Genomic DNA, 27,002 nt, shown 5'->3' with positions numbered 1-27,002 from the left:
TGCCTATAGTGACACCTTGAAGTAGATGTGACTCTACTAGGTAATAACTCTAGCCTCCTCCAATGCGACGATTCATCCTCCCCGCCCCTCACAGGCGCCCCTAAGCGTAGTAGATCCCTTCACCTAGTGCCCGTGTCACTTGTAGAAGAGTCCCCCCTGCCCTTCCTGGTGTTAAAAAGGCCCTCCGCCCGCCCCCCTTTTCGAGTGACGTTTGGACGTCACTGCACACACAAAAAAAAAAAGATTTCACAAAAGTATGTAAAACGCATCTATCATTCTCAAACTTTCTCTTGGAGCTCGAAGTGAAGGCGTGACAGGAAGCTTTGCCATTTGCGTGCGCCTCCCAGTTGCCGACAGTTTTACTCAGTCCCTCCAGCAGCTCGATTCTTCATCCCTGCAGATCTTTCCAGTTCAAGCTTCTGCAAGCCATGGACGACGATTGGGGTATGGAGTAGGACTTCATCTATTCGTTTGCATTTGTTTGCGCTTTGCTCTACGCATGGGTGGAGCCTCTCTCTTGAAGACTAGATCAGCACGCAGGGTTTTAGTGGGCTGTTCTTGTTCTGTTTAGGGAAGTCTATCCTTTTTCTTTCATCTAGACCCTAGGGCTTTCACATCTTTGTGTATACCATAGATGATCATTATTGTATTTTCTTTGTTGTGACGCCATTCTTTCTCATGCTAGGGTTGTTTTAGCTGTTAGCTTATCAGGTTTTGATACCCGTTTCATGTTCTGTCTGTATTTGCTTTTGAAGCTTGAACTTGGACAAAGATGGCATGACAAGACTATGTGTACTATCTTGTAGAGTCTGAGGATTTTGTGCCACCACCGCCTGCCATTGCTCGAGAGCAGCCAAAGAACCAGTGGGATGATGAAGATGCTGCTGAAGAGGAAGATGTCAAGGAATCTTGGGAAGATGAAGAGAAAGAAGAAAAGCCGAAACCGAAACCAGTATTTCTTTATACTTAACTCAACTTAATTTTGTTAACATAATTGGACATGGTTTTGTGGAAGGCAATTTGATGCAGCAGTGAAAGGCTATTATTGCAGCAGTGATTGCCATATCACTCGATTTTGAATTCCTCGATTCTGCTTATTTTATGTGCGTTGACAGTTATCCCACACAAAGCTCAATTTTATATAGTCATTTAAGAGCTGTTGTGAATTTTTCTGAGTGAATTTTTCATATTACTGGCCCTTGCACTTGCTATCAAGACTTAATCACTAAGGTCGAATCCAGAATATGTTTAGGGCCATGGGAATGGCAAAGGTTATCAACTTTTTCTGGATGCAATAGTAATTACTGATAACGCACTTAAGAGGTTGACCAGTAGTAACAAGAGGTTCGTCGGGAGGAAACCATTAGTAAAGAAATTTATTGGGAAAAGATGCAGATGTCGTATTTCTAATGACATATCGTGTATCTGAGATAGTTAATACTTCTTTTGTTAATCAAAGCAACAATTATTTCTGAATAGGAACTTGCTTTTGAGGGCAGGGCATTCAAATTTATAGTCTGTGCAAAATCGTTTGGGTAGGTTTTGTCATATGCCTCATCATTGCCTGATTGTGGGTTTCACAGACCTATTTGTTTGTGTGTTATGCCTATTTTGGCTGAAACAGAGTGTTTGAACTAGCTAGTTGTATGTACTGCTTAACTAAGATTATCCAAATTAAACTAAGTTTGGGATATCCTCAAGAAGATACAATCTTTGGAGTGCGATAGAGACTTGGTTTGTTTGCTTTAGTCATTATGAGGACCTAACTGTATGCAAATGCACACCCTGCTCTCAACATTAATATAGCTATTGTCCGAGCTATGCACATTAAACGGTGATGATGTTTCACTTTCTTTGGGACTAGGATTGGAGTTAGGTTGCATGTTAACAAGTTTTGTGTGATGTTTTATAATTTGTTGTGTAATGCTTCATTCTAGGTCCTTTTATATCCCCTCCACCACAAAATAAATTCATTACTTTTGAAGATTTTGTTTATATCCCACCCTCTTCTCTCTGCACCTCATCTGTGTGTGTGTATGCTGCCCTCGTTGTCACACCTCACATGGCCTTTACCCTCCCCTAGCAGATCCCTGACAGGCCATCTCACCCTGCAATCCCCTGATGACAAACGTCACCTCGCCACAAAGCTGTGCTGCTCTGAACGAGCTGTCGCGCTCAATGCATGCAAATTGGATAAAAAGTGATCTCATTCAGTTCCTGTATTAATATCACCCGCACCACAAGCATAGTCACATGAAATGGCGTTTTTTTGGGGGGGGAGAGGGGGGAACGGGAACGAAGTTTCCCCACTGTTTCAGACCGGTCGAAACGGCGTTTCAGGATGTCATTTTTTAAAAGGTTCTTGAGCATGATTTTTTTAAAAAGATTCTTGAGCAAGATCATTCACATTATGGACTACTATTTTGATTATGGACCCCATCGTATGTTTGCATCGATTTCAGTGATATGTATTAGACATATTAGGACTCTCACCTTTGATCGTGTTTTATGACATTGATGTTTTGGATCATGGATATTGTGAGTCATGGCTCTTGACATTTTGACTTGTCACATGTCACAAACTTACATATATCATGTGTAATTGTATCTTCGTTTGAATCCTCACACCATGAAGTACTAGGTTTTGGTTTGAAAACAATCTATGAAGTGGTAAGTTGTAAACTTGTAACTAGTAGGTTTACCGTTTCTGTGTTTGAGCATTAAGTTTGAAACCTTTGAATTAGGTCTTCTCATTTTTCAATTCTGAATACACCTATGGCCCCTCCTAGGCTGCTTGCTTTACGAAATACATTGTTTAGAGAGAGAGAGAGAGAGAGAGAGAGAGAGAGAGAGAGAGAGAGAGAGAGAGAGAGAGAGAGAGAGTTTCCACACTATGAGCGAATTTGAGTCGAACGAGAGATTCTCCCATCCTCAGCCAGCTGTCTGCCCTCCTACGCTGCTGCTCCTACCTCCTCCTTTACTTGCCCTTTCCTCCCTCCTTCGACTTGCACCTCCTCACCCCACGCAAATACATACAAATGAGAACAATGCAAGGGAAACTGTGTGTGTGGGCTCACCAAAAAAGAAAGTATGCATGGCTAAGTCGGTAGCCAACTTGCCTTGCTCTACGCATGACGATAAGCATCTCCTTGCATTCTCTCTAAATAAAACTTTAAAAATGATTCCCCGCTCCCCACTTGGTCCTTTTGTTTAATTAAGAATTGTCTTGGGGCTCTGTTGTTATACAGTGTAGTTGAGGAATCAAGCCTTTGCACCATTTCATGTTCTTGATAGGATTGACAACAAATTAGAGTTTTGGTAAAATTGAATTTTTTCTCATGTAAGTCACTTCAAATCTTCTTTCTTTTAGTGGTTTATGTGAGCCGTTTGATTTCTATGTGTGTAATTATTTTAGACCTTGTCATAGCTTTTATGTTCAGTCCTCTTTGACTTTATAAACGTATATTTCTTGTGCCAAACGTGAGTTTAGAAAGCTTTCTTATTTGACCCATGACCCCTCAAATTCACCAGCTCACTTAGATTGTCTGAGCACTGGTCGATGTCTGCAACTCGAGGTTCAAAGAAGTTATCAAGGTGGCTAAATTTGTCATTAAACATTTTTGCCTAGAGGTAATCTTGTGTTTTGATTTTCTACCTGGGTTTTCTATGTTTTTAGGTTAAACCCTCAGGGCCCCAAAAATCAAAAGCAGAGAAGAAAGGAGAGGTTGCAGAGGTGACGAACATACCCCAGAAACCTCTCACTCCAGAGGAGGAGGCAGCAAGCATACTTGAGGAGAAACTTAGACAGCAGAGGTATGCTTATTCTCATATATGGGGTTATTTTGTGCTTAAGATTTGATAGGTTGGTACCATTTCTGCAGGCTTGTTGAAGAGTCAGATTATCAGTCTACGACAGAGTTATTTGGTAAGAGGAATGGGGATCGTACACTGGATACTTTCATTCCGAAGGCAGAAAGTGATTTTGATGATTATGCAGAGCTATTAGCACAGAAATTGAGACCATATGAGGTATTTGTCTCTTCTACAGTAACTGGCCTTCCTTTTCACTGAAAGCGCTGAGCTGTTTTTCATTTGGTGTTGGCAGAAAAGCTTTCACTACCTAACTTTGCTCAAAGCTCTCATGCGGCATGCTATGACATCTTTAAAAGCAGCAGATGCTAAAGAGGTGGCATCAAGTGTTTCCATAATTGCAAATGAGAAATTGAAGGCCGAGAAGGAAGCCACTGGGAAAAAGAAAACGGGTAAGCACAGCCATTTTGCTTTGTGTACATGTTGTTTTTTTTCATTCATTTTTATCCACCTCATTCTTGTATGTTATAAATAATCTGGTGCTGGTTGTCTGCAAAATGCCCTTTTTTCAAAGATTTTACGAAAGATACTATTAATCATGTAGGAGTCTCTTTCTTACTCATTTACTTATAAAAATGAAAAGTGTCTGCATGTTCTAGCTACCCCTATCAATTGAATTGTACTCGAAAAGTTACCCTGATTATTCTCACCAAGAATAATTCTTTTTAAAGCTAACAAGTTTGTACAATATTTAGGCACCGCCTACACCGAGGTCAAGCAAGATTTACGGATATAATAGGACAAGCAAAAAAGGCTGCAGATAAACATCAACAGCAAATTGACATCAAGCTTGGCGATTGGGTTTTACTTCCGTTTGAGAAGCCTAGAGTAAGAAAAATGATAGGCAAGGAACGACCATGTCGAGAGCTGTGGAGACGATTCTATGATCCCTTTAAAGTTATGATCGGATAAATGTTTAAACTCCACCTCCCACACCATTGGTGGTTTCATAATGCCTTCCATGTTAGTTTGCTTAGACCATTCAAGGGTGACTCTTCCTCAGAGCCTTTGGACGATCCACGGTAGATTAGATTGAAGAGACCTTTGTTCTAGAGCAAATCCTTTCAAATAAGGATAGAACAAGCAATTATGAGAAGTATTCGAGGCAAACGACTCATCGAATTGTGTCAGGTGCAGTGGAATGGGTTAACGATTTTAACTCAGATCTAGTATGTGCCCACGATCCCAAGAAAATCCCGTTAAAGAGAATCATTCAAAGATGCTGGGAGCGGAGTTGCAAAAAAAAAAAAAAAAGATGAATGTAGTGGAAGATGCAATATTGAGCGCCTGCATGTTTTCGAATGTCGTGAGTGGCAGTGCATAGTTCAAGGAGAGGTTGCCGATAGCGCATTTGCAAGCAGTCTCCCGTTGGTGATGGGGAGCGGGACGACAGTGCAGGGGAGAGCAGGATAAGAAATGCCCCCTTTTCTTAATTTAGTGAGGTGTTACCCAACAGCAAGAACCCCTCTCACCCGTGTTGGTTAGCGCAGCTAGTTAAGGGTATTATCCCAATGTGTCGTGTTCAAATCTCGCTCACTATTGGTGGTTTTGCTAGCCATAGCAGACGAAGCAAAAGGGGCTAGAAGAGTATGTATAGATTCTCATTATTAAAATGGTAGTAGAGCTAGATCTAGTACTTCGCACTAACACAAGGCTACTTTACTTCACTTGAGAGAAATTGAATTGCACAATGAAAGAGAGAGATGAGAGATGACACTGCATTTCGGGTCCCAATCACCCTCAAGAGGTCCCTTGCTCTGTAGCTAGAGCAAGAACTTGCTTTAAAGTTTAGAATACTGAATACTTCATGTTGATGCTGATCTGATGTTAAAATCGTTGGGTTGAATTGATTTGAAAATGTTGGGCTAAATTGATGCAAAAACACTAATGATGCTGGGTGTTGGCGATGGAAACGCTAGGTGATGAGGTACTGTGGGTGTTGGATGCCCGTGCGGGTACTAGGTTGTGATGGTCCAAAAATCTGAAGTCCAAGTGACTCTTTATAGGTTTTATAGCCGGACGTCCTACCTCTTTTTTATAATGTCATGTCAAAGTCTCTTATTAGCAAATGAGTTAAGTGATTGTTCATATGCCTATATGCTTAAGTGGCTGTACTATGCAAGTGAGGGTATGCAACTATGACTTGCTTGATCATGTACGTCCTAGAGGCTCACAAAATTGCCAGGCTAGATCCTAAGCTAGACTAACTTAGACGGGTGCTGACTAGTAGCAGTAGCTTGTCCACATGGCTTCAAGTGGAATCCGCACGTGACAACTTGGGCGAAGCTTAAAGCTTACCTTGCTATGGATGCTTAGTGGATGAATCTTGAGAATTTGAGAAATCATGAGGATCTTGACCATTTGTGTAAGAATGCTTTTTAACTTTTATGAAACATTTATTTGATGTTGACATAGTAGCTTTTGTCTACTGTGAGGTGGATGTTCATGTTATGTCCCCATCACAGGGGACGGGATCTAGTCTATGACATTGTTGGGATGGGTGTCCAGTGTTCAGGTAGACCAGTGTGGCGGTCACTTGTATAAAGGAAGGGCAAGGCCTCATTTGTAAACTTTTACCTTCATTGGCAAAGTACCAATGGTTAGCCTGCTAGGCTAGGAGTGCATGAGGACTTCGAGGAGGAAAGGCCGGATGGTATAAGACGCTTGATCTTACAGGTGCATGCATATGTCCTCAGATGTTGCCCCAACTAGGGGGTGCTGTCGGGATGGTGGCTATGGTCGGGTGGTTAGTCTTACGCGGGTCTAGGTGTTGCGAAATTATCTTTATCTGACGAAAAAAATAATTCTAAATGAATTATTGGATTTATAAGTAAGGGTTTTCTCACTTTAGACACCGAGAAAAAAATAATTCTATGTGAATTATTGGAATTATAAGTGAGGTTTTTCCTCACTGGAGACATTCGAGTACAGGTATTCCTAGTGCGTCATTCAAAGTAATTTTGAGAACACTGTGCACGGGAATATCTGTAAGGCCACCAGGAACGGGTACTTCTAATGCGTCAGGAAGTATTTGACCATCCGGGAACGGACATCTTTGATGCGTCATAGGATGGGTGATATAGAGCATCGCGAAGGAGATTGTACCGTAAGTTCGGTAGGAAAGGACTAGGTGTTGGGTATTGTTGATGTCACATTGATGCGTCACATGGTGGTTGACGAGGGCATCGAAAGGGGTTGCATCCAGGGACGCCTGAGAAGTGTGGTGCAAGCATTGTTTTCAACTTATAAGGTTTTATTGAGTTTTTGGGCAAGTTTAGACCATTTTTTTTAAAAAAGGCCGGCCACCCACTTAATAAGTGGCAACCCTCAATTAAAATAAGCCAAAAAAAAACTCCAGCGCTTTCTTTCTTGGCAGCCCACGATCCTCTTCTCTCTCTTTTTGGCTGAGCATCAGCGATCTCTCTCCCCCGACGAAAAAAATAATTCTAAATGAATTATTGGATTTATAAGTAAGGGTTTTCTCACTTTAGACACCGAGAAAAAAATAATTCTATGTGAATTATTGGAATTATAAGTGAGGTTTTTCCTCACTGGAGACATTCGAGTACAGGTATTCCTAGTGCGTCATTCAAAGTAATTTTGAGAACACTGTGCACGGGAATATCTGTAAGGCCACCAGGAACGGGTACTTCTAATGCGTCAGGAAGTATTTGACCATCCGGGAACGGACATCTTTGATGCGTCATAGGATGGGTGATATAGAGCATCGCGAAGGAGATTGTACCGTAAGTTCGGTAGGAAAGGACTAGGTGTTGGGTATTGTTGATGTCACATTGATGCGTCACATGGTGGTTGACGAGGGCATCGAAAGGGGTTGCATCCAGGGACGCCTGAGAAGTGTGGTGCAAGCATTGTTTTCAACTTATAAGGTTTTATTGAGTTTTTGGGCAAGTTTAGACCATTTTTTTTAAAAAAGGCCGGCCACCCACTTAATAAGTGGCAACCCTCAATTAAAATAAGCCAAAAAAAAAGCGCTTTCTTTCTTGGCAGCCCACGATCCTCTTCTCTCTCTTGGCAGCCCACGATCCTCTTCTCTCTCTTTTTGGCTGAGCATCAGCGATCTCTCTCCCCCGACGAAAAAAATAATTCTAAATGAATTATTGGATTTATAAGTAAGGGTTTTCTCACTTTAGACACCGAGAAAAAAATAATTCTATGTGAATTATTGGAATTATAAGTGAGGTTTTTCCTCACTGGAGACATTCGAGTACAGGTATTCCTAGTGCGTCATTCAAAGTAATTTTGAGAACACTGTGCACGGGAATATCTGTAAGGCCACCAGGAACGGGTACTTCTAATGCGTCAGGAAGTATTTGACCATCCGGGAACGGACATCTTTGATGCGTCATAGGATGGGTGATATAGAGCATCGCGAAGGAGATTGTACCGTAAGTTCGGTAGGAAAGGACTAGGTGTTGGGTATTGTTGATGTCACATTGATGCGTCACATGGTGGTTGACGAGGGCATCGAAAGGGGTTGCATCCAGGGACGCCTGAGAAGTGTGGTGCAAGCATTGTTTTCAACTTATAAGGTTTTATTGAGTTTTTGGGCAAGTTTAGACCATTTTTTTTAAAAAAGGCCGGCCACCCACTTAATAAGTGGCAACCCTCAATTAAAATAAGCCAAAAAAAAACTCCAGCGCTTTCTTTCTTGGCAGCCCACGATCCTCTTCTCTCTCTTTTTGGCTGAGCATCAGCGATCTCTCTCCCCCCCCCCCCCCCCCCCCCCCCCCCCCCCCCCCAGCGCCCTTCTCCCTCCCCTATTCCTGCCGGCTGCCAGGAGCTGCAAAAGCTGACTCTCTCACTCTCAGATACAGAGAAGACCAACGCTTGCAAGGAGAAGATGCTGCTGTAGATTTCAGCCGCGAAGAAGACGTTTCCGGTGATGCTTATGGTTGCCCCAAGTGTACTAGATGTCGCCAGGACCCAGTGCGCGAGTTCCCTCGCAAAGAAATGCTTGCAGAGAGAGTTTCTATCGCGAGAAGTTGCCGTTTTTCTCTGGTTTCAGCCCATAAACGTTGTAGACGGGACTGATTTGCGAGAAGGAACCCGAGAGCACACCTCTTCTGTGTGTAGGATTGGAAGGGAGGTTTCTCTTCTGCCGAATTGCTTTTCGAGAACCGAATTGCGTGTCGAGCGTCGAGGCTTTGAAGGTAACATTTTTCATGTTATGATCTCTTTGAGTATTTGTTTGTAGGTGTACTTCCTTTTGGTGAGGGAGTAGGAACAAAGGAAGACATGAGCCTGTGCATAAGAAAAGCGCTTTGAGAAACTAGAGCCAGATCAGCCCAAGGGTTTCGTACCCGAGATTGGCAAGTAGATTCACGAATCTGAGAGTGATAGACTCTTGAGTTGAGATCAAGAACTTGAGATTCCCAAGGAAGGCCTTCGCGTCCAAGGGAAAGCATAGTTATTTTGCAAGAAGAGGATTCTGGGAATAGAGTCTGACAAGAGTTGCAGGGATGCTATATCCTGAGTCTGGAAGGTGAGATCCAGAGGCGAGAACCTTGGTTCTCGAGGATTCGGAGTAAGGAACAGAAGTTCATTGGAATAGGATTCTGTCCTAGGAGGAAACTGAGGCTTCTAGGAACCATCAAGTCTTACTCTAGAATGAACGTGGTCATACGTTCGGTTCAAGTGCTTGCCAGTGTAATAAAGATACTTTTATTGGGAGGGCCATCTTTATTCCCCAATACCTTGTCGATCTTCTCACTCTCTCTCTCTCTCTCTCTCTCTCTCTGTATATCTCTCTATATCATCTGGCTTCAATATTAAATGATAAATTCCATTTATCTGAGTATATTTTATATTGTTATGCGCTCCCGTTTGTGACAATGGTATCAAAGGATGGTCTCCTCTCTTTCTCCGTAAAGGAGGACGACTATGGGGAGATAGAGGAAGAAGCCATGACAAGCCAAGAGAGAAGCAAGCAGGCGAAACCCTAAGTCCTGCAGGAAAAGCTCGCAGAGTTGGAAATTTTTTTCTCTATGCAGGAAGTCGACAACACTTGGGGATTCTTTGAGAAGGCTACAAGAGAATAATGCTAAAGAAGCTTGAGAATCCGAGAAGCGAAACGCTCGAGATTCTTCACAACCCAGTGAGCTAAATTGTTATGTTGAAATTCAGAGAAATCTTAAAGAACTTTCCCTATCATCCACAATATCACCTTATTCCTCTTTCAGAATATCCATGAACATCCAATCCAGAACCATTGCCAAGAAATCCCGTCATTTCGGGAAGAATATAAAGGTCTCTTGACCTTCTTCCTTTGATACCTTTGATGCAAGGGAAGATGTTTCTGAAATTTATCGCTTTGATTCGACAGTTTGAAGTTGCCTTTGCAATCGGCAATTTTTCAGAAGAGTCGAAGATGAGGCGTGTGACCAAATACCTCGAGCGGATTGCGAGTGATATACCAAGAATTCAATTCAAGACTTGGATTCAATGCAAGGCTGAATTTTCCGACAAATATTTTCCCTCTACGTTTTTTGAGGAATGCATCCAAGAAGATCGGGATCAGTTTGCCCAATAGGAACACGAGCGAGTCAAAGCAAGTAAAGACTCGCTTCTTGCCTCCACAGTACTTGAAGCGATTGAAGGAGGATTTTCGGTCTTTGTCTCAACAAGGTAAACTTGTGATGTTGTATGCTAACCGCGAGTCTCAGTTAGGTGGACAATTGCAAAAATCGGATGAGGAAAGGTTGGAGGCGTTTCTATTTGGATTGGATCACTTGATTTAGTTTGATGTGGAAGCAGGTGATCCGAAGACATTACAAGAATCTATCCGGTTGGCTCAACTCCAAGAGATGAAGCACGACAAGGGTAATCTCAAGACGGCCTCAGGTAATGGTAACTCTATTCCTCATGACTTATCTAAGGACAAGAACAAGAAGTCTAATGGGAATGGTAACAATAAAAAAAACTCCTCCCGTTTTTCTTCTCAATCTTATTCTCCATCTTAATCTCAAGCAAAGAGCGATAAATCTAAAGGATAAGGATAAAGGAAAATTTGATAAACCTCAACTCACAGTTGATGAAAAGATTGCTAAAGGAGTTTTAGGTGGTCAATTTAGTAGAGAAGAATAGGCATTGTATGCAAAGGAATGTAGGTGCTTCCATTGTTCATTCGTAAGTCACATGAAAAAGGAATGTCCTAAGAAAGAATCTAAAAAGGAAACCTCTACTGCGTCAACTTTTAACACTACCACTCAAGAGAATGCTATGAGTGTGGTAGAGCAAGAAGCTAAGCAGGTGGGGACTTTCGAAGGACTTTCAAAGAAGATGAACTCGCAAAATGTTATGGACATGTGAATGTTCAAAGGATTGTGGTGTTATTTGATTTTGGAAGTTCTCATGATGTCATAAGTGAATCTCTTGTGAAACGTGCACGTCTTCAAACTTCTCTTATCCCCACGCTCCCGGTGTAGGGGTTTCTGAAGGCATGGACGCTTCGATCTCTCAAGAAGTTAATGATGTCAAATTGGTCATTCAACAAACTCAATTTACTTGTCGGTTTGTAGTCTCTAAACTTGTAGGATGTGATATGATTTTGGGCATAAAGCGGTTTCGCATGTTTAAGCCCACGCTTCTGATCGACGATAATGTGTCGCAGCCAGTCCTCATTCGAGGTGAGAGCGGCATACCCTCTCTCCCTCTCATTTCTCACGTCCAGGCTAAAAGAGAGCTACATTGAGGAGCCCAAGTGGTTGTCATCTATGTTTTGTGCACATTTGAGTGATAGGCAAGCACGATGGTCTCAAATTTTTGAACAATTTGGTGGTACGATTGAGTATGTCCTTGGCAAAGCTAACCGTGTGGCGGATGCATTGAGTAGGAAAGGTCAAATTCTCTCCATAGAGTCCCATTGTTTTCTCTCTATTCAAGGTGTTGGTTTTGATGATCTAAAAGACAATTACGTGGGTTTTGAATTTGAAAAGCACTGGTTAGAAGCACTAAATGCACAAGGTCTGTGCATTTATGTCATTCGTAATGGTTGGCTTTTCGTTAGGAACCGTTTGTGTGTGCTATCTTCTCACAAAGCACCAATTTTGCTTGACGCACATGATGCATTTATAGGGGTATTAATGTTAAACGGTCGTTCTATTGGCCAAATATACGTATGGATGTGTACAACTATGTTACTAAGTGTGCTGTATGTCAAAATGTTAAAGTCCCTCACGATAAGCAACAAGGGCTATTGATATCGTTGCCTATCTCTGACGGACCATTAGTATGGATTTTGTAACTAATTTATTTCCTTCCACATTTGCATGGAACAAGCAATGTCTAACAATCGTTGATAGATTTAGCAAATTTTGCATGTTAATCTTTTGCAAGGCCAATGTTACTACACAAGATGATGCACGGTTGTTCATAAAGCATTGGTATCCATTGTGTGGTCTCCCTAAGTCTATTGTGTTGGGTCGTGATACCAAGTTTACATCCCGTTTTTGGTGTGCTTTGTTTGAAAATATGGCACTAAGTTAAAAATTTTCGTGTGCATTTCATTCACAATCGGATGGGCAAACTGAAATTTACAACCAATTGACATTTGATCTTCTCAAATCGTATTTTCATGTCACAAAGGGGTGACGTGGCATGACCAATTGGAAGAGAAATAGCCGAGCGGACAAGAGAAACTGAACTGACTAACTTGAAGAACTTACGAAGCACAGGTTGTGGGGCCTAAAACCCTAAAAAGCCAAAGCTAGAACCTTGAAGTTTTTGTAAAATGTGTTGATATGCTTATGCTTACGTGACAAATTGTATGGATGCTGACGTAGCAGGGTTGTACGGATTTTCCGCGTTTTGCGTTGGCTGTGCCACGTGGCAGGTTGTACGGATTTCCATAATTTTTGCTAGCTTTTGGGAGCAGATGCTTGTAGGGTTTAGTGCTTTTGAATTGATTGCTTTTGGGGCTCTGCATTTGGGCATGCCTTGTATTGTTAATAAGGTTCCTTGGGTCCTCACTCTGCATAGCATTTAAACGTAGAGTTTGAGAGTAGAGGACTCTCGAGAGTTGTACTTTGCTATGAGCAATAATAAAGAAGAGAATTTGACAGAGCAATCAAGATTTTGTTTGTCAAGGAAATTTCATGTCCGTGCCCCGCACTTATTAGCCACTCTCCCCCTTAGTCCATTGCGCATCGGGCGTGCTCCCATCTTCATTGCTCTGTCTTAAGGGGCATAAGCCAGAAAGAACCCAAGAGTACACATGGGTTCTCGCGGAGAATCCGACAGAGAGAACACCTCCGAGCGCGCAGGCGAAGAAATTTTGAAACCGGGGGTAAGAACTGAAGAAAAGAAAGAAGAAGTGGGCAAATTTTTGGCGGAGAAGTTTGCCTGAGCAGAATACAAACCATAGTAATACGGAACGGGCAAAACGGGGAGTAATCGTCCCGAAATGGCGTCCCGACTGGTTGTGTGCATCGAAATGGTGTCGGGAACGAAAAAGCGTTCCGGATCCAAAATGTAACAGCGCAGAACGGGCATTCGGAACGGCCTGGCAAAATAGAGAGAGAGTGAGAGAGGTGGCAGTTTGGGGGAGATTTCAAACCTCTCAAGACTAACACAAGGGAGGAGCGGGAGGTCCTTTTTTCTTTAAAAGCTATCAATATGGCTCAAGCGGAACGGGCAACCATCAATATGGCTCAAGCCTCAAGCTTCAAGGCTCAAGCACCATCAATATGGCTCAAGCCTCAAGCTTCAAGGCTCAAGCACCATCAATATGGCACAACTTGCAAGCTTCATTGGGGGGGGGGGGGGGGGGGGGGGGGGGGGGGGGGAAGGTGGGTATCCTTCCCATCCTCTCCTAGATAATCCAAACCCTCAAGCTCTCGAGAGTCAAAAACAGGTCCCCCCCCCCCCCCCGGCATATTTTAGGTTCACCTTTCCGGCCCCTGTTCCCGTTCCGCTGTTCCGGGGCCTCCCCGGTTCGGGAACGTTCCGAAGGCCGCCGTTCCCGTTCCGTGTAACTATGGTACAAACGTCAACTACAGGTTGACATGTGTGTGAAAAGATAAAGTACTCCAGAGACCCAAAATTTGTGAAACACTTGAAGAATTACCCGATCGATGAGATTCACTCGAGATGGCGTGCAACCATTGATTCTCCTCTTAGGTCGGGAATGAAGCTGAAAGGACAGGCGAGTGCAGAAAAACGGAAGTTGTATTCGTAGAAAGAGCTGGACAGAGCTCTTGACAAGAAGATGAACCACATCATGAAAGGCTTGAAGCACTTTCAAAAGAAGAAGAAATCGTCCCCGACTATTTGGGCCAAAAGTCGAGTTTCAAGGTGGCAAACAGACCCAAGAAGCGTGTTTGTTTTGAGGATGACTCATATTTTTCTTCGTATTCAAAGAGTAGTTAGTGATAGTGCAGATGAGAAAAGGTGGAAGAAGCGGAGAAAAAGCAAGAAAATCAAGGAAACCAGATTTCTTAAAAAGTCTACACTACGTGGGAGGCCATCTAGCAGATCAGAAGAGGAGAGCTCGTCCTCTTCTGATAGTGACCAGATGAGCAAGAAGACCAAGGAGTTTAAGGAAGGGGATCATGCCGTCAGACTTGAGACGTTTTCGGGCTACCAAGATACCCATCGAGCCCTTGAGTTTGTACAACAGTTTGACGTCGACTTCTCTGGAGGTTGGTTCACGGAACACTCCAAGGTGCGAAGGGCCATCTTACTTGAAAGGAACTGCACAGATATGGTAGTTTACTCTATTGTTACTCAGAGAAGCACTTGCATCGTGGGTAAAATTCAAGAAGATTTTCATGTTGACTTGTATATCAGACGAATATGAAAGAGATGTCATCACGGCTTGGCATCATTTGAGAATGACTAAGAAAGATACATTGGATGACTATTGCCAGAGGTATTGGGATACTTATTTGCGAGTGTCTTCGTTTCGGAAGATTACTTTGAGGGACCAGATTGAGCGGTTTTGTTGTGATTTGCCAAAACTTAAAAAGAGATTCGCGAGTATTGTCTACAACAGAAGTCTGACTCTATTCAAAGACTTATGGGACATGCTAAGCAAGGATTTGGAAATGCCGGCTCATTGACTTATCTTACGGACAGGATAGTATCCACCTCACCAAGGTAAGAGTCTTCCAATGGAGAGAATGAATCAAGGGAATCGAATGCAAGTTTATCAGAGGATTTCGGAGAAGAAAAGGGATCAATTGATAGTGTGTCTTAGGGTTCTGGCGATTGAAACTTACGTGCCAATGGACAAGAAAGGTTAGCGAAGCTACCCACAGGTCCCAGGGCACAAGGAAAGAAAGGAAAGGGAATGAGCTGGTAGATTAGAGAATTCCCCAGATCTAGATTGAGGTGCCAAGGAGGCTAGAAGGGCTATCAATAGGTCAAAGGGCACAAGAAAAGAACAAAAAGGTAAGCTAGGTCCATTGGAAATTTGGTCAAGGATCCTTTTTGGCCTTCGATGCGAAGTAGATGGAGGAAGAGAACCTCGCAAATTCTCTTCAGAGAAAACTGTACTTGAAGGTTTTGGGCTATTAGCAGTGTCCATGCCAAAAGTTACGGATGAATCAGTAGGTTGAATAAGGTGCGGTGCAGACTGCACAAGAATGGAGCCTACAACTAACATGAATACTCGCAAGAAAGCTTGAGTCGAAGATATTCAGACATCATTGAAACCAATATCAAAACCAGAAGCAAGCAATCTCTAATCGGTACCAATACAAGTTCAAAACATATCAATTCCATTCCAAACAATATTTTCAATCAATTTTTCAAACAAAATTTCAATCAAAGGATTCTCCTTGTTGCAAAAGAGTGGATGTCCAACTCTGTGCTTCCAAATGCTTCTAGATGCATGTTCCTCGCTCCTATTACTTGTAAATGCTCACAAATAACAAGAGCTTTCAAAAACAATAATTTAATTGGCAAAAATAGCAGGGAAGGGGGCGCTAGAGGAGAGATAGAGTTGCGGCAGATTTTTGCTACTCAAGGGAGAGAGATCGTAAGTTATTTTCAGCCTAAAAGACAAGCCTCGGTTTTTTTAGGAGCCTTGCTTTTTATTTTTGTCATTGGCTTCCCACTTATTAAGTGGGTGGCCAGTCAATTTTTAAAAGTATGTGAAACTCAATAAAATGGAGTGAGCTGAAAACTGATGCCACACAACACTTCCTAGGTATCCCTGGATGCAGTTCCAGGCACAAATGCAATGCAAACATAGATTCCTCGTGGGAAAGCATCTGCTTTTCAAAAAAATCACTTAAAAATATTTAGCTTTTAGAAAAGATTCTCATAACCCATCTTATTGTTGTGCTTGCGTCTTTATGCGTATTCCTTTTTTCAGTTTAGATTTCTGCCAGACCAATGGAATATTCCCTTTTCAATGCTCCCGTCACCCCTCACGTGATGCATTAGGAATATCCCCTTGCCGGTGTCTCCCACCAAACTAACGATACAACCACTTCGAGATGCTTAATGTCACCCATCATATGACACATCAGAGTTGTCTGTTCTTGATGACTTTTATCAATTCCAGTAGATCTACAGTTCTTAACCTCTACAGTTCAAGTGCACACATTTGAATATCCTAATTTCAATAAATAGAAATTACTCAAAAAAAAAAAGAAGAAAATAGTCCATTGAGCAACAACATTGGTCCCAAACGATGGCCCTCCTTTTGGTATCTCTTTATATTGCTTGACAAAGTACAACTCTGTGGCTCTGCTTTGCATCTCCGTGGGTAGAACCGAGAGAGAGAGACATCCGATAACTCTTATTTAGAGGCTCACCCAAAAGCAGTTACATGAAAAGTAGGTCGTCCAAAAGCATCTTGGTCCAAAAGCATGACTGTACAATCTGCCAAGTCAACTATATCTTCCGCAAATCGTAGCCTGGTCCGTTTAAAATGCCACGTCATTAGCAAAATCACAATTTTGAGTTTGTGTGTGTGTCTTTGCCTTATTTTTAAGGTTAGGCCTGTCAGCCAAGGTTTGGCAAGTTAGGGTTGGGTCAGGATTTTAATCTTAATCCTCTTTAGTCTTTTAGGCCTCTCGACTATCTTCATTAAGTTTGGAAAGCCTTCTTCTGCTCCTTCTGTTAGGGTTTAGGCCCCTCATTCGAGATCTACAGGTGGCTAGGGTTAGGTGCAAGGAGTCCTAACCCCCTTGGTCTTCAATGGTTGACATGTCAGCAGTTTGTGACATCCCCCCCCTCTTAAAAGAAGAGTAATCGTCCGCAATTATATCTGCAGGTGAAACCGGCCCGTAGTCTCACTAAAGCGAGGTAGACTTTGGCGTTCACCCAATCTTTACATTGATTAACTTTACTTGTACTTTACGAAAGAGAAGAACTTCACAAATAGACTGGTGATTGGAATTCAACACTTCAAAAAAAAATCATGACTCGGTAGCTAGAATGCTTCCAAGTAGAGAGTGACAGTGCATTGGCCCCAAAGGTTGGAGCCCCCTTTCGGTATTTTTTTATTGCAATTAAATTTTGGGGAAAACCTGTAAAGTTTCACGTGCCATCCCGCTTTTATTGAGCTGAAAATGGCCTAGTCTAGCCCAATTTCGACAACATAATGACAATAGAAGGCTTTACAGACAAAATCCCCACTAGGTGACTCCGGCGCAGATTAGAGCACTATGACAAACTTGGCGAGAAAATAGAGCACGCTGAAATCTCTGTTTTTTGCCGCTAAAATGCACCAGAACACTTGTTTCACAGTTCCCTAGCTTCCTCGAAGCTGCTGGGACCAGAGTTACCCAGAACGCGGAACGGGAACGGCGACGGGTCCCCTGCAGAACGGGGGAACGGGAATGGGCCCGGAACGGGAACGGCGCGGAACGGCAAGCTAAAAAAACACCCAAATAATATTTTTTTTAGCGTTATGTGTTCGAATACAAGTAGTATTAGAGTCCTTTGACTCTAATACCCACAAAAAACACGATTCGAAGACCATTTAACCTTATTATGACTTGATTGGGATGTGAGGCGCCCAGAGTACATAGCCAGATGAACAACATAGCCAGATGAACAACAATGAGCAAACACAATGCCCATAGTACATACACAATGCTCTCAAATAATTGCAAGAGTAGTAGTCAGAGATAACACTTTGGAATTAATTATGGCTAACATAGTAACAAGCCTCAAGGGCCGCCAGCGGCCAAGGTGCTACAAAAAAACCAAAGGGGGGCAAAGTTCAAACCAGACTTCAGTGACCACAATACCAAAAGACTGAAGGTGACAAATACCATAAAGATGCTAGTAGCTACAAATGGCAAAGAGGGCAATGCTCAAGCAGCCATACAAAAAGGTGGATAAATGGCAAAGACTCAAGACTCAAGAGCCACTAGCCTGAGAGGCCTCCCAATCCGTAGTAGCCGGCTGTAAATCATGCACATCCTCCCATTCCTCATCATCGAGGTATTTGAGTGCTTTTACAGGTGGGTTGAGTCAGTTGTAGGACAGTGGGCTTCAACAATTCAATGATAAGCTGAAAGTTATTTTCTTGCTTATGACATTGCCAGATACTTGGGAAACTTCGGTTGTCTCCTTGAGCAACAGTCCCACCCTCACTTATGACGGTGTGAGAGGGTCTATTCTCAATGAAGAGATTAAAGTAAGTCTAGTGGGGAAGGTGGCAGTTTTGCCTACAATGCAAGAGGTAGAAATCAAAAGCGTGATGTTGGCAACAGGACTCAAAATAGAAGTAAGAGCAAGACAAAGGATAAGGATGTCACTTGTTATCAATGTGGTAGAAAGGGTCACAAGAAACCCGATTGCAGGTATTTCAAGAAAGAGCAAGAAAGGAAGAAGGAAATGCAAGATAAGAAGAAGAAAGATGAGAAGAAAGGGGAAAAATCAGTAGGTGATTCCTCGAGGGATGCTGAGAATGCAAATGTATCCTCTAGTGTGGTCATTGAGGAGTTGTCAGACGTTGAGGAAATCTTGGTTGCGGCTTCATGCCCCTCAGATTTGGTGATAGCTAATGTAGAAGACATGCTTATCTCGAAGAAAGATGTCATTGATGCATTGCTCAGTGCTAATGATGGCCTATCCTAGTCATGGATAGTGGATTCTGGTGCTTCATTCCATGTGACTCCCATCTTTGGAGTGTTTTGCTACATATGCTGCAGACAATTATGGCAAGGTGTACCTTGGTGATAATTTTGCTTGCAATATTGAGGGAATGGGTACTATGCGTTTGGCTCTTAACAATGGTCAAGAGCTTGTGTTGAATGATGTCAGGTTTGTACCAGGCATTAAGAAAAGTTTGCTATGTGTTGGCCAGTTAGATGCACATGGTTATACTACCATCGTTGCTGGGGGTTCATGGAAGTTGCTTAAGGGCTCTATGCTTCTTGCAAAAGGGTCTAAAAGAGGTACTTTGTACTATCTTCGATGCAAGGCAAAGCCTTGCAAGTTTCTTTGCTGTTGCTGAAGTTGCTTCACACACGGAATTGTGGCATAAGAGACTTGGCCATATGAGCCAAAAGGGTATTGATGTGCTTTCCTCTCTGAAGAGGGTTGATGTAACGATTGTCTTTATGGAAAGCAAAAGAAATCTTCTTATTACTCTGGTGTCTCTCGCAAAGCTAATCCTCTTGATTTTTGTAACGATTGTCTTTATGGAAAGCAAAAGAAATCTTCTTATTACTCTGGTGTCTCTCGCAAAGCTAATCCTCTTGATCTTATTCACTCCGATGTATGCACTATGCCTGTTAAGTCTTTTGGTGGTGCATTGTATTTTGTTACATTCATTGATGACTGTACTAGGAAAGGATTGGTGCATTTGTTGAAAAGTAAGAGTGAGACTTTTAATGCTTTTAAGAAGTTTCATGCTTTTGTCACTACGCAAAAGAGTACTAAGCTTAAATGTCTCAGATCTGATAATGGAGGAGAGTATGAATCTGTTGAATTTCAACGTTTTTGTGATGAAGATGGGATTAAAAGGGAGTTGACAGCCCCTTATAATCCGTCCTCTAATGGTGTGGCTGAGAGGTATAATCGTACTTTATGCACCACTAATCTTTCCCAAGAGTTTTGGGGGGAGGCATTGAAAACTGCAGTTCATATTTGCAATCACTCTCCTAATAGTACGCTGAAAAATGACATTCCAGAGGAGGTTTGGTCTGACAAACCTGCCTCTTATGATCATTTGAGAGTATTTGGGTGTGAAGCTTTTGTTCATGTACTCAATGACTTGAGAACAAAGCTTCATATGAAGTCCATTAAAGGAGTCTTTCTAGGTTATTGGGAAGAAGGTGAAATGGGCTATAGAGTGTGGTTACCACAGTTTAGAAAGGTAATACGTAGCCGAGATGTAGTGTTCAATGAGGCAAAATTGCTTAAGAATGCTACAAAATCTGATGCTGACAAGAAAACAGCTAGATTTCAGCCTTCCGTGCCACCCATTGATGTTGAAAAAGAGCCTCATGATGCATTACCACAAGCTGAAATTGATAATCAACCGGTTATCCTTGAGCCAGAAGAGGTAGGACATGATTTTGATGCTCCTAATGAGGATGGACAACCACCTGAATTGGTTGAAATGATTTTCAGCAGCATGATAGAGCTGAAAATGAACCGTTGCCTGAGAATGTAGATCATTGGGTACGCAGGTCAACTTGTTTGAGAAGGCAACCGCAGAGATTTAACTCCTCTTTGGATCATGTAATGTTGACAGATGAGGGTGAATCCCTTACATATAAAGAGGCCAAATCATGTGAGTCAAGCAGTAAGTGGGAGCTTGCGAGGCAAGAGGAAATGAAATCCTTGTATGCAAATGATACTTGGGATCTTGTGCCATTGCCTAAAGGGAGAAAGGCTCTTCCTAACAAATGGGTATACAAGATTAAGATAGTGGATGAAAAACCCAAGTACAAGGCAAGATTGGTTGCAAAAGGATATGCACAGAAAGAAGGAATTGATTTTCAAGAAATCTTTTGTCATGTACAACTTTACGTGTCCTTTTTGCTCTCGTTGTGGTGCTTGATTTGGAATTGAATCAAATGGATGTAAAGACAACGTTTTTGCATGGTGACATTGAAGAGGACATATACATGAAACAGCCTGAAGGTTTTGTAGTTCCTACACGCGAGGAACTTGTATGCAAACTGAAAAGGGCTCTGTATGGTTTGAGACAATCATCACGACAGTGGTATAAGAAGTTTGACACTTTTATGTTGTCTCAAGGCTTTAAACGCAGCCGTGTAGATCATTGTTTGTATACGAAAAGGGATGAAGATGGTAGTCCCATCATACTTGTTCTCTATGTTGATGACAGGCTGCTTGTCGGGAAACATAAGACTAGTCTTGATGCTCTGAAACGTAAGCTAAACTTAGCATTTGCTATGAAGGATTTGGGTGATGCAGAGCATATTTTGGGCATGCGTATTAAAAGAGATAGAAAGCTGAAATTGTTGTTTTTATCTCAAGAAAGGTACATTGCAAAAGTACTTGACAGATTTAATATGGCTGATGCTAAGTCTCTTGGGGTACCTTTACCTCCATACACTAAGCTTAGCAAAGCAGATTGCCTAAAGGATGAGGTGGCATTGAAAGCAATGAAGGGAATCCCTTATGCATCAGCTTGTGGTTCTCTTATGTATGCTATGGTTGCCACTCGTCCCTACATTGCTTATGTAGTGGGAGTTGTTAGTCGATACATGTCGAATCCTGGCAAAGCGCATTGGGAAGCTATCAAATGCATTTTGAGATATTTGAAAGGTACACAATCAAAGTGTATCTGTTATGGCAAAAGTGACTTAAAGTTGCAGGGATATTGTGATGCAGACATGGCAGGTGACATGGATACTAGGAAATCTACCAGTGGATATGTATTTGCCATTGCTGGTGGTGCAATCTCTTGGTGTTCTAGGTTACAGGAAATTGTGGCATTGAGTACTACTGAGGCTGAATATATTTCAGCCACAGAGGCTTCAAAAGAGGCCATTTGGTTGGGCAGACTTGCAAAAGAACTTGGCATGCCTGCTCATACACCCGTGTTGGGTTGTGATAGCCAGAGTGCTGTCTATTTAGCAAAAAATGCCATGTTTCATGCGCGTATCAAACACATAGATGTACGGTACCACTTCATACGACAGGTATTGGAGGATGGTCTAGTCACCTTGACTAAGATCCATACACAAGATAACCCTGCAGATGTTCTCACCAAGAGTCTTGCTAAGGCTATGAGCATTGCATACAGCTGGTGGGAGTTGGTTAACTTAAAGGCGTCATTTATGCGTTTTAGTCAGAGGTTGTTGGGTTAAAGGCCTAAATAACCCCTTTTTGTACATTTTTATACTTTGTCCATGTTCATATTGAACCTGGACACATTTTTTAAAGTCACTTATAATAAAAGTGGGAAAACCCAAAACTCACTTATTGAGTTTTCCCCAAAAACGTGAGCTCTCTCTCTCTCTCTCTCTCTCTCTCCCTGCTTCGATCCCTAGCGTTTCCTCTGTGCTGCACTCCGCCTCCTGCTTCTTGTCCCAATCTTGCACTACATCGCGACGCGCACCTACCGGTACCTTCTGCTTTGCGCTTTCATTGGTCCGGGCATGGGATACCCGTTTCGTCGCAATGGCTATATAACTTTGGTTGTCAGAGTACATGAAGGCCGTCTGTTGGGAAATTCCATCTCCGAAAGTATGTCCCTACGATTTAAAAAAAAAGAAACAAAGGAGAATCAAGTATGATGCTTGCATCGACACTGAAAAGGGAAAAAAACTGAAGGGGAAGGGGGTATGAGGTGATGGCTGTGATGAACCAGGAGGCGGAGTCGGCATCAAACAAAAGCAGCCTCGAAGCAGGAGGTGAAGGCGGTGGGAACGAAGCAGGAAGGGAGGCGTATATGATGCAGGAAAGGGGAACCATGGTTCTTTTTTAACTTTGACGAACCTCTCTGACAAGCAACGTAGCAGGTTGAGGCATGTGGTTACGGGAGCACGCAATAGGTTCAGCTTCAAACTGATTGAGATCAAAACCCGTCCAACCCCTTTCAAAGTAAGGTATGGTTCATCTTAGGAGGAAACGCCTAGATTCAAAGAAATCTAGGAAGGAAATGAATATAATAAAGTAGCTGCGGTAACCACACTGACCCACATGTAGCACTGTAAACAACCCTGCACTTTGCCTCTGTGGAAGACAAGGCAACTGTAGGCTGTTTCTTTTTGCTCCATCAAACTGTTCCTGAGCCAAAAGAAAAGGTGTAACTTGTAGTTGACCGTTGTCCATCTGGTAAAAAGGACCATAATAGTTGTACACTAAGGGGGTACCACGGATATGACACATCATAGGAGTAAGGACCCCATGGCCACCTATATACTTGCTACAATGCAAGTCGGCCAGCCATATGGACAGCCTCACGGCCCAGATAAAATGCGGGAGAAGTAAAGCCCAAATAGGGCTCCTAAAAAATAAGCGACAAGGATCAAATCTGGTCATGCTGGCCACAACAGCATGCAATCCATGGGTGGCCAGCCTGAGTGCACACTAGCCGTAGACAAGTATGCCCTAATCCTAGATGAAGAGCAGAGAGGTATAATAACTCTACGAAGGTGGTGGACTCGACAACCCAAAAATAGCAGGTCATTGATCTGGTGATAGTAGGTGGTTGAAGTGGTGATCCACATATAGCAATAGGTGGTCACACTAGCACCTCAGTTGGACTCGACAACCCAATATAGTAGGTCGCTGATTTGGCGATCGGAGGTGGCTGAAGTGGTGATCCACAAATATCGAGCACACTGGCAACACATGCATGGAAAGTGGACACACATATGTAGTGCATGCATGGAAAGAGGACACACAGGCTGTGCATACATAGAAAGAGGACACATAGGTGATGCACGCATGGAAAGTGGACACACAAACACTCGGAGCCTAGCAGGAGCGGACGAAGTGGCACAAATATCTTAGCTTTGCATACACATATTCAATGGGCTGAAAGCCCAGTTGTATGGTGCCTTTTTCATCACTTTCTAGGTGCCCTCTCTCTCTCTCTCTCTCTCTCTAAGCACACTATGTATTACTGTTGAATTTTAATATAATAAAGAAATACTGTGAGGGGCACATATTCACATATTTATAGATTGAATTCTCTCTTCTTCTCCTATGTAATTCTATGAGTTGAGAGCTATCGACCTCTCTCATTCATTTGTGAGCTGAACTCTCTCTCTCTCTCTCTCTCTCTCTCTCTCTCCTACACACACACACACACACACACACACACACACACACACACACACACACACACACACACACACACGCGCGCGCGTTGAAAATTTCAGGTTTGTTGTCTCCCACCTCTTATGATCGCGTTGGTAAGCTTCATAAGCCAATTCCACAAGTCGATTGCCATAAGAATAACCTTAGTCATTTTCCAAACCGTGAAGTTGGACCATCCATACTATCCAACTTCTCGGATGGGTGAAAGATCGGCATCTCGTTGCCAAAAGTCGACATGATTGCAAGAAAACATAAGTACACCAAAAAAATCTCGAAGTTTTTTGAAGTAGAAGCACAAGACCAAAGGAGATCTGGAAGCCGCGCTTGATGAAGCACAAAAAACCGATGCGAGGAGGTGGGAGTGATTGGAATCGATTACAAAGTCTAGGTAATCACTGAGAGATCAAGGATATTCATCGGATGCTACCATGGTAGGCAGGGGTTGCTAGCACATGCCGAGGTGGCTGATAAAGCAATCCCGCAAATTGAGAGTGATGGTTGGGAGAGCGAATACCCGGCTAAAAATAGCAAAATTGAAGGCTTGGAGGGAGACGTCGAAGGCACAGAAAGAGCCTTGAACTGTGCCGAAGCTGATCGAAGGCTTGAAGCCGACAAGGGGCACACAAATCCAATTGCTAGGCAGATGAAAGCAATTTGGTGGAGGAGGAAGTGAACCGCTGCCAAGGAGTGTGCTATCGAGAGAGAGAGAGAGAGAGAGAGAGAGAGAGAGAGAGAGAGAGAGAGAGAGAACCAAAGTGTAGTGGCAAAAAATAAAAAACGCAAGGAGCGTTTCTTCTTATAAAAATAGTAAAGGTTGGACTTAAAGCATAAAATGGAGCACAAATATTAACACTGGCACAGACAGAAATCAGTCGTGGAAGAGTAGCGCAACCAGCACAAAGGCACGCGCTAAGGGGGGGCAAGGGCAGATTTCCGTGGAAGATCCCTATCGCTCTTGATACTGTTAAGAGTGTGCAGTGGAAGAGAAACATGAACACAGAGAGAGAGAGAGAGAGAGAGAGAGAGAGAGAGAGAGAGAGAGAGAGAGAGAGAGAAGCTGGCAACTCAACAACTCTAGAGGTGGAATGACACAAGATGACCATGGAGTGGACTAGGGTTGAAACCGGCCCGCAGGGCGGTAGGCGTTGGCTTTCACCCGAAATTCTTTGCTTTAGACTTTACGACACAAAGGAACTTCATGAATAAGCCTGTGACTTGAATTCAACACTTCAAGACAAACCACGGCCTGGCAGCTAGAGCGCTACCAAGAAGACAATGACACCCTGTTGGCCCCAAAGATTGGCGCCCCTTTCGGTATTTCTTTATATCTTATTATACTTGAGAAAAACGTGTAAACTTCCACAAGGTGTCCCACTTTTATCGGGCTGAAATTCCTCCAACCCGATTTCGGCAACATAACCACAGTAGAAGTCTCCACGGACAAAATCCCAAGCAAACATTGACTTTCCACGCACTTTAGAGCTCTTTGCAAAACCTGGCGAGAAATTGCAGCTCGCTGAATTCTTTGTTTTTGTGCTCCGATCTGCGTGCCGATCATTGTTCTGGGTATCCCTCGAGCTCTCGCACCTGTAGGGTCACTTGCCCCTTGAATTAGACGAGATTCCTCGCAGGAAATCGCTCCAAAATGGCCTGTACAAGCACCCAATGCTTTCTCGAGACTCCTTTGACAAATAAACGATCCGAACCCTTGCACCTAGCTCTCACCAAGCTATCCAAACCTGTCCATGGCTGTAATTGCAGGTTTTTGACCCAATTTCACCTACATAACGGCGCAAATATCCTTGTAGGTATGGAAGCTTTCCAGTGAGCTGCAAGTCAATTTCAGCATGCTGTAATTTTCTGTTTTGCCACTTTTGGGTGCTTACTGCCCTGTACACGCATCTAAGGCCTTTCCGAGGCTCCCCTGGTGATTCCCTGCAGTTTAGGTGCGAAACCCTAAACCTGCAGAAAAACACAGCAGGTTGTAATTCTCTGTTTTGGACCGTTTCGAGCGGAGCGAGCATGCCTACGCATTACTCAGGTGCTCCCGCATGCAATGGGACAGTTCCCTTTCAAATCGGACGAGTTTTCACGCGAGAAAACTCTCCATTTTCGCATTCCTTCGCGATGGAACTGTGCGTACCTGAAGGGGATTAGCAATTAGCTAATCCGGATTTTGTACAAAAGGCTCTTGCCTTGGCAAACCCACATAGAACCCCCATAGCTGTACATGGTCATCTGAGAAGCCCAACTAGTGGGGCATTACCATATGTGCAAAAGGGGAGAGAGAGATGTGCGAGAGCAAATCATCGCGCTACATAGAGCAAGGGAGAAGGCAAGCTTTCCATTAAAGTTGTGATCACCTGCACCCACTACTCACACACACTGTAGCACTTAATGGGCTGAAATCAGCCCCCTCTCTTGAAATGGGCGCCCCATCTTCATGCAAATCTGGCAAATGCATCTGGAGCCGCCATGTGTCCAGTTTGCCTCTATTGAGTTAATTCCCTAGTACCCACCAACTTATAAGTGTCGCGAGGGGCCTAAATGACTTTGAAGTGAGCCTAGACACCCTTTTATTGCTCGGATTCCAGTGCCGATTAGCCCAACCAACTCGTGATGACCTGCCCTTCCCGACTGCGGGTGAAACTCTCGGCCATCGGCCGTTTCACAGAGGCCACGCAATGTCCGATCATTTGTAACTTCAAAAAGAGGTCCCAAAAATTAAACAAAAATCATCGGAAAGAAACCAACAACTCAAGTTAGCAATTGCCACGTCGTCGTGACATACCACCCTCTTAAAATCGCAAACGTCCTCGATTGCGTGCCATAAATACATGCCAGTGATGATCTTGTGTTGTTAGCACTCTTTTATCATCGCATGTATCCGCAAGAAA

At 43.1% G+C, this 27,002-nt stretch overlaps 1 protein-coding gene across 1 annotated transcript in view; it reads left to right on the top strand.

Annotated features, from left to right (window-relative positions):
- Positions 1-273: 273 nt before the first annotated feature.
- LOC147433829 (uncharacterized) overlaps positions 274-27,002 on the top strand; it is a 30,552-nt gene continuing 3,823 nt past the window's right edge. The window contains exons 1-5 of the mRNA XM_086490447.1: positions 274-444; positions 807-952; positions 3,677-3,813; positions 3,882-4,029; positions 4,106-4,262. Coding sequence (XP_086346573.1) covers positions 429-444; positions 807-952; positions 3,677-3,813; positions 3,882-4,029; positions 4,106-4,262 — 604 coding nt within the window. The 5' untranslated portion in view covers positions 274-428. The remainder of the gene's footprint in view (positions 445-806; positions 953-3,676; positions 3,814-3,881; positions 4,030-4,105; positions 4,263-27,002) is intronic.

The sequence above is a fragment of the Adiantum capillus-veneris genome, chromosome 19, assembly GCF_014529385.1.
Source record: "Adiantum capillus-veneris isolate H3 chromosome 19, ASM1452938v2, whole genome shotgun sequence".
NCBI classification, from domain to species: Eukaryota; Viridiplantae; Streptophyta; class Polypodiopsida; order Polypodiales; family Pteridaceae; genus Adiantum; species Adiantum capillus-veneris.
Note: the sequence above shows the minus strand (reverse complement) of the source record. Positions and strands in the feature narration are given on the sequence as shown.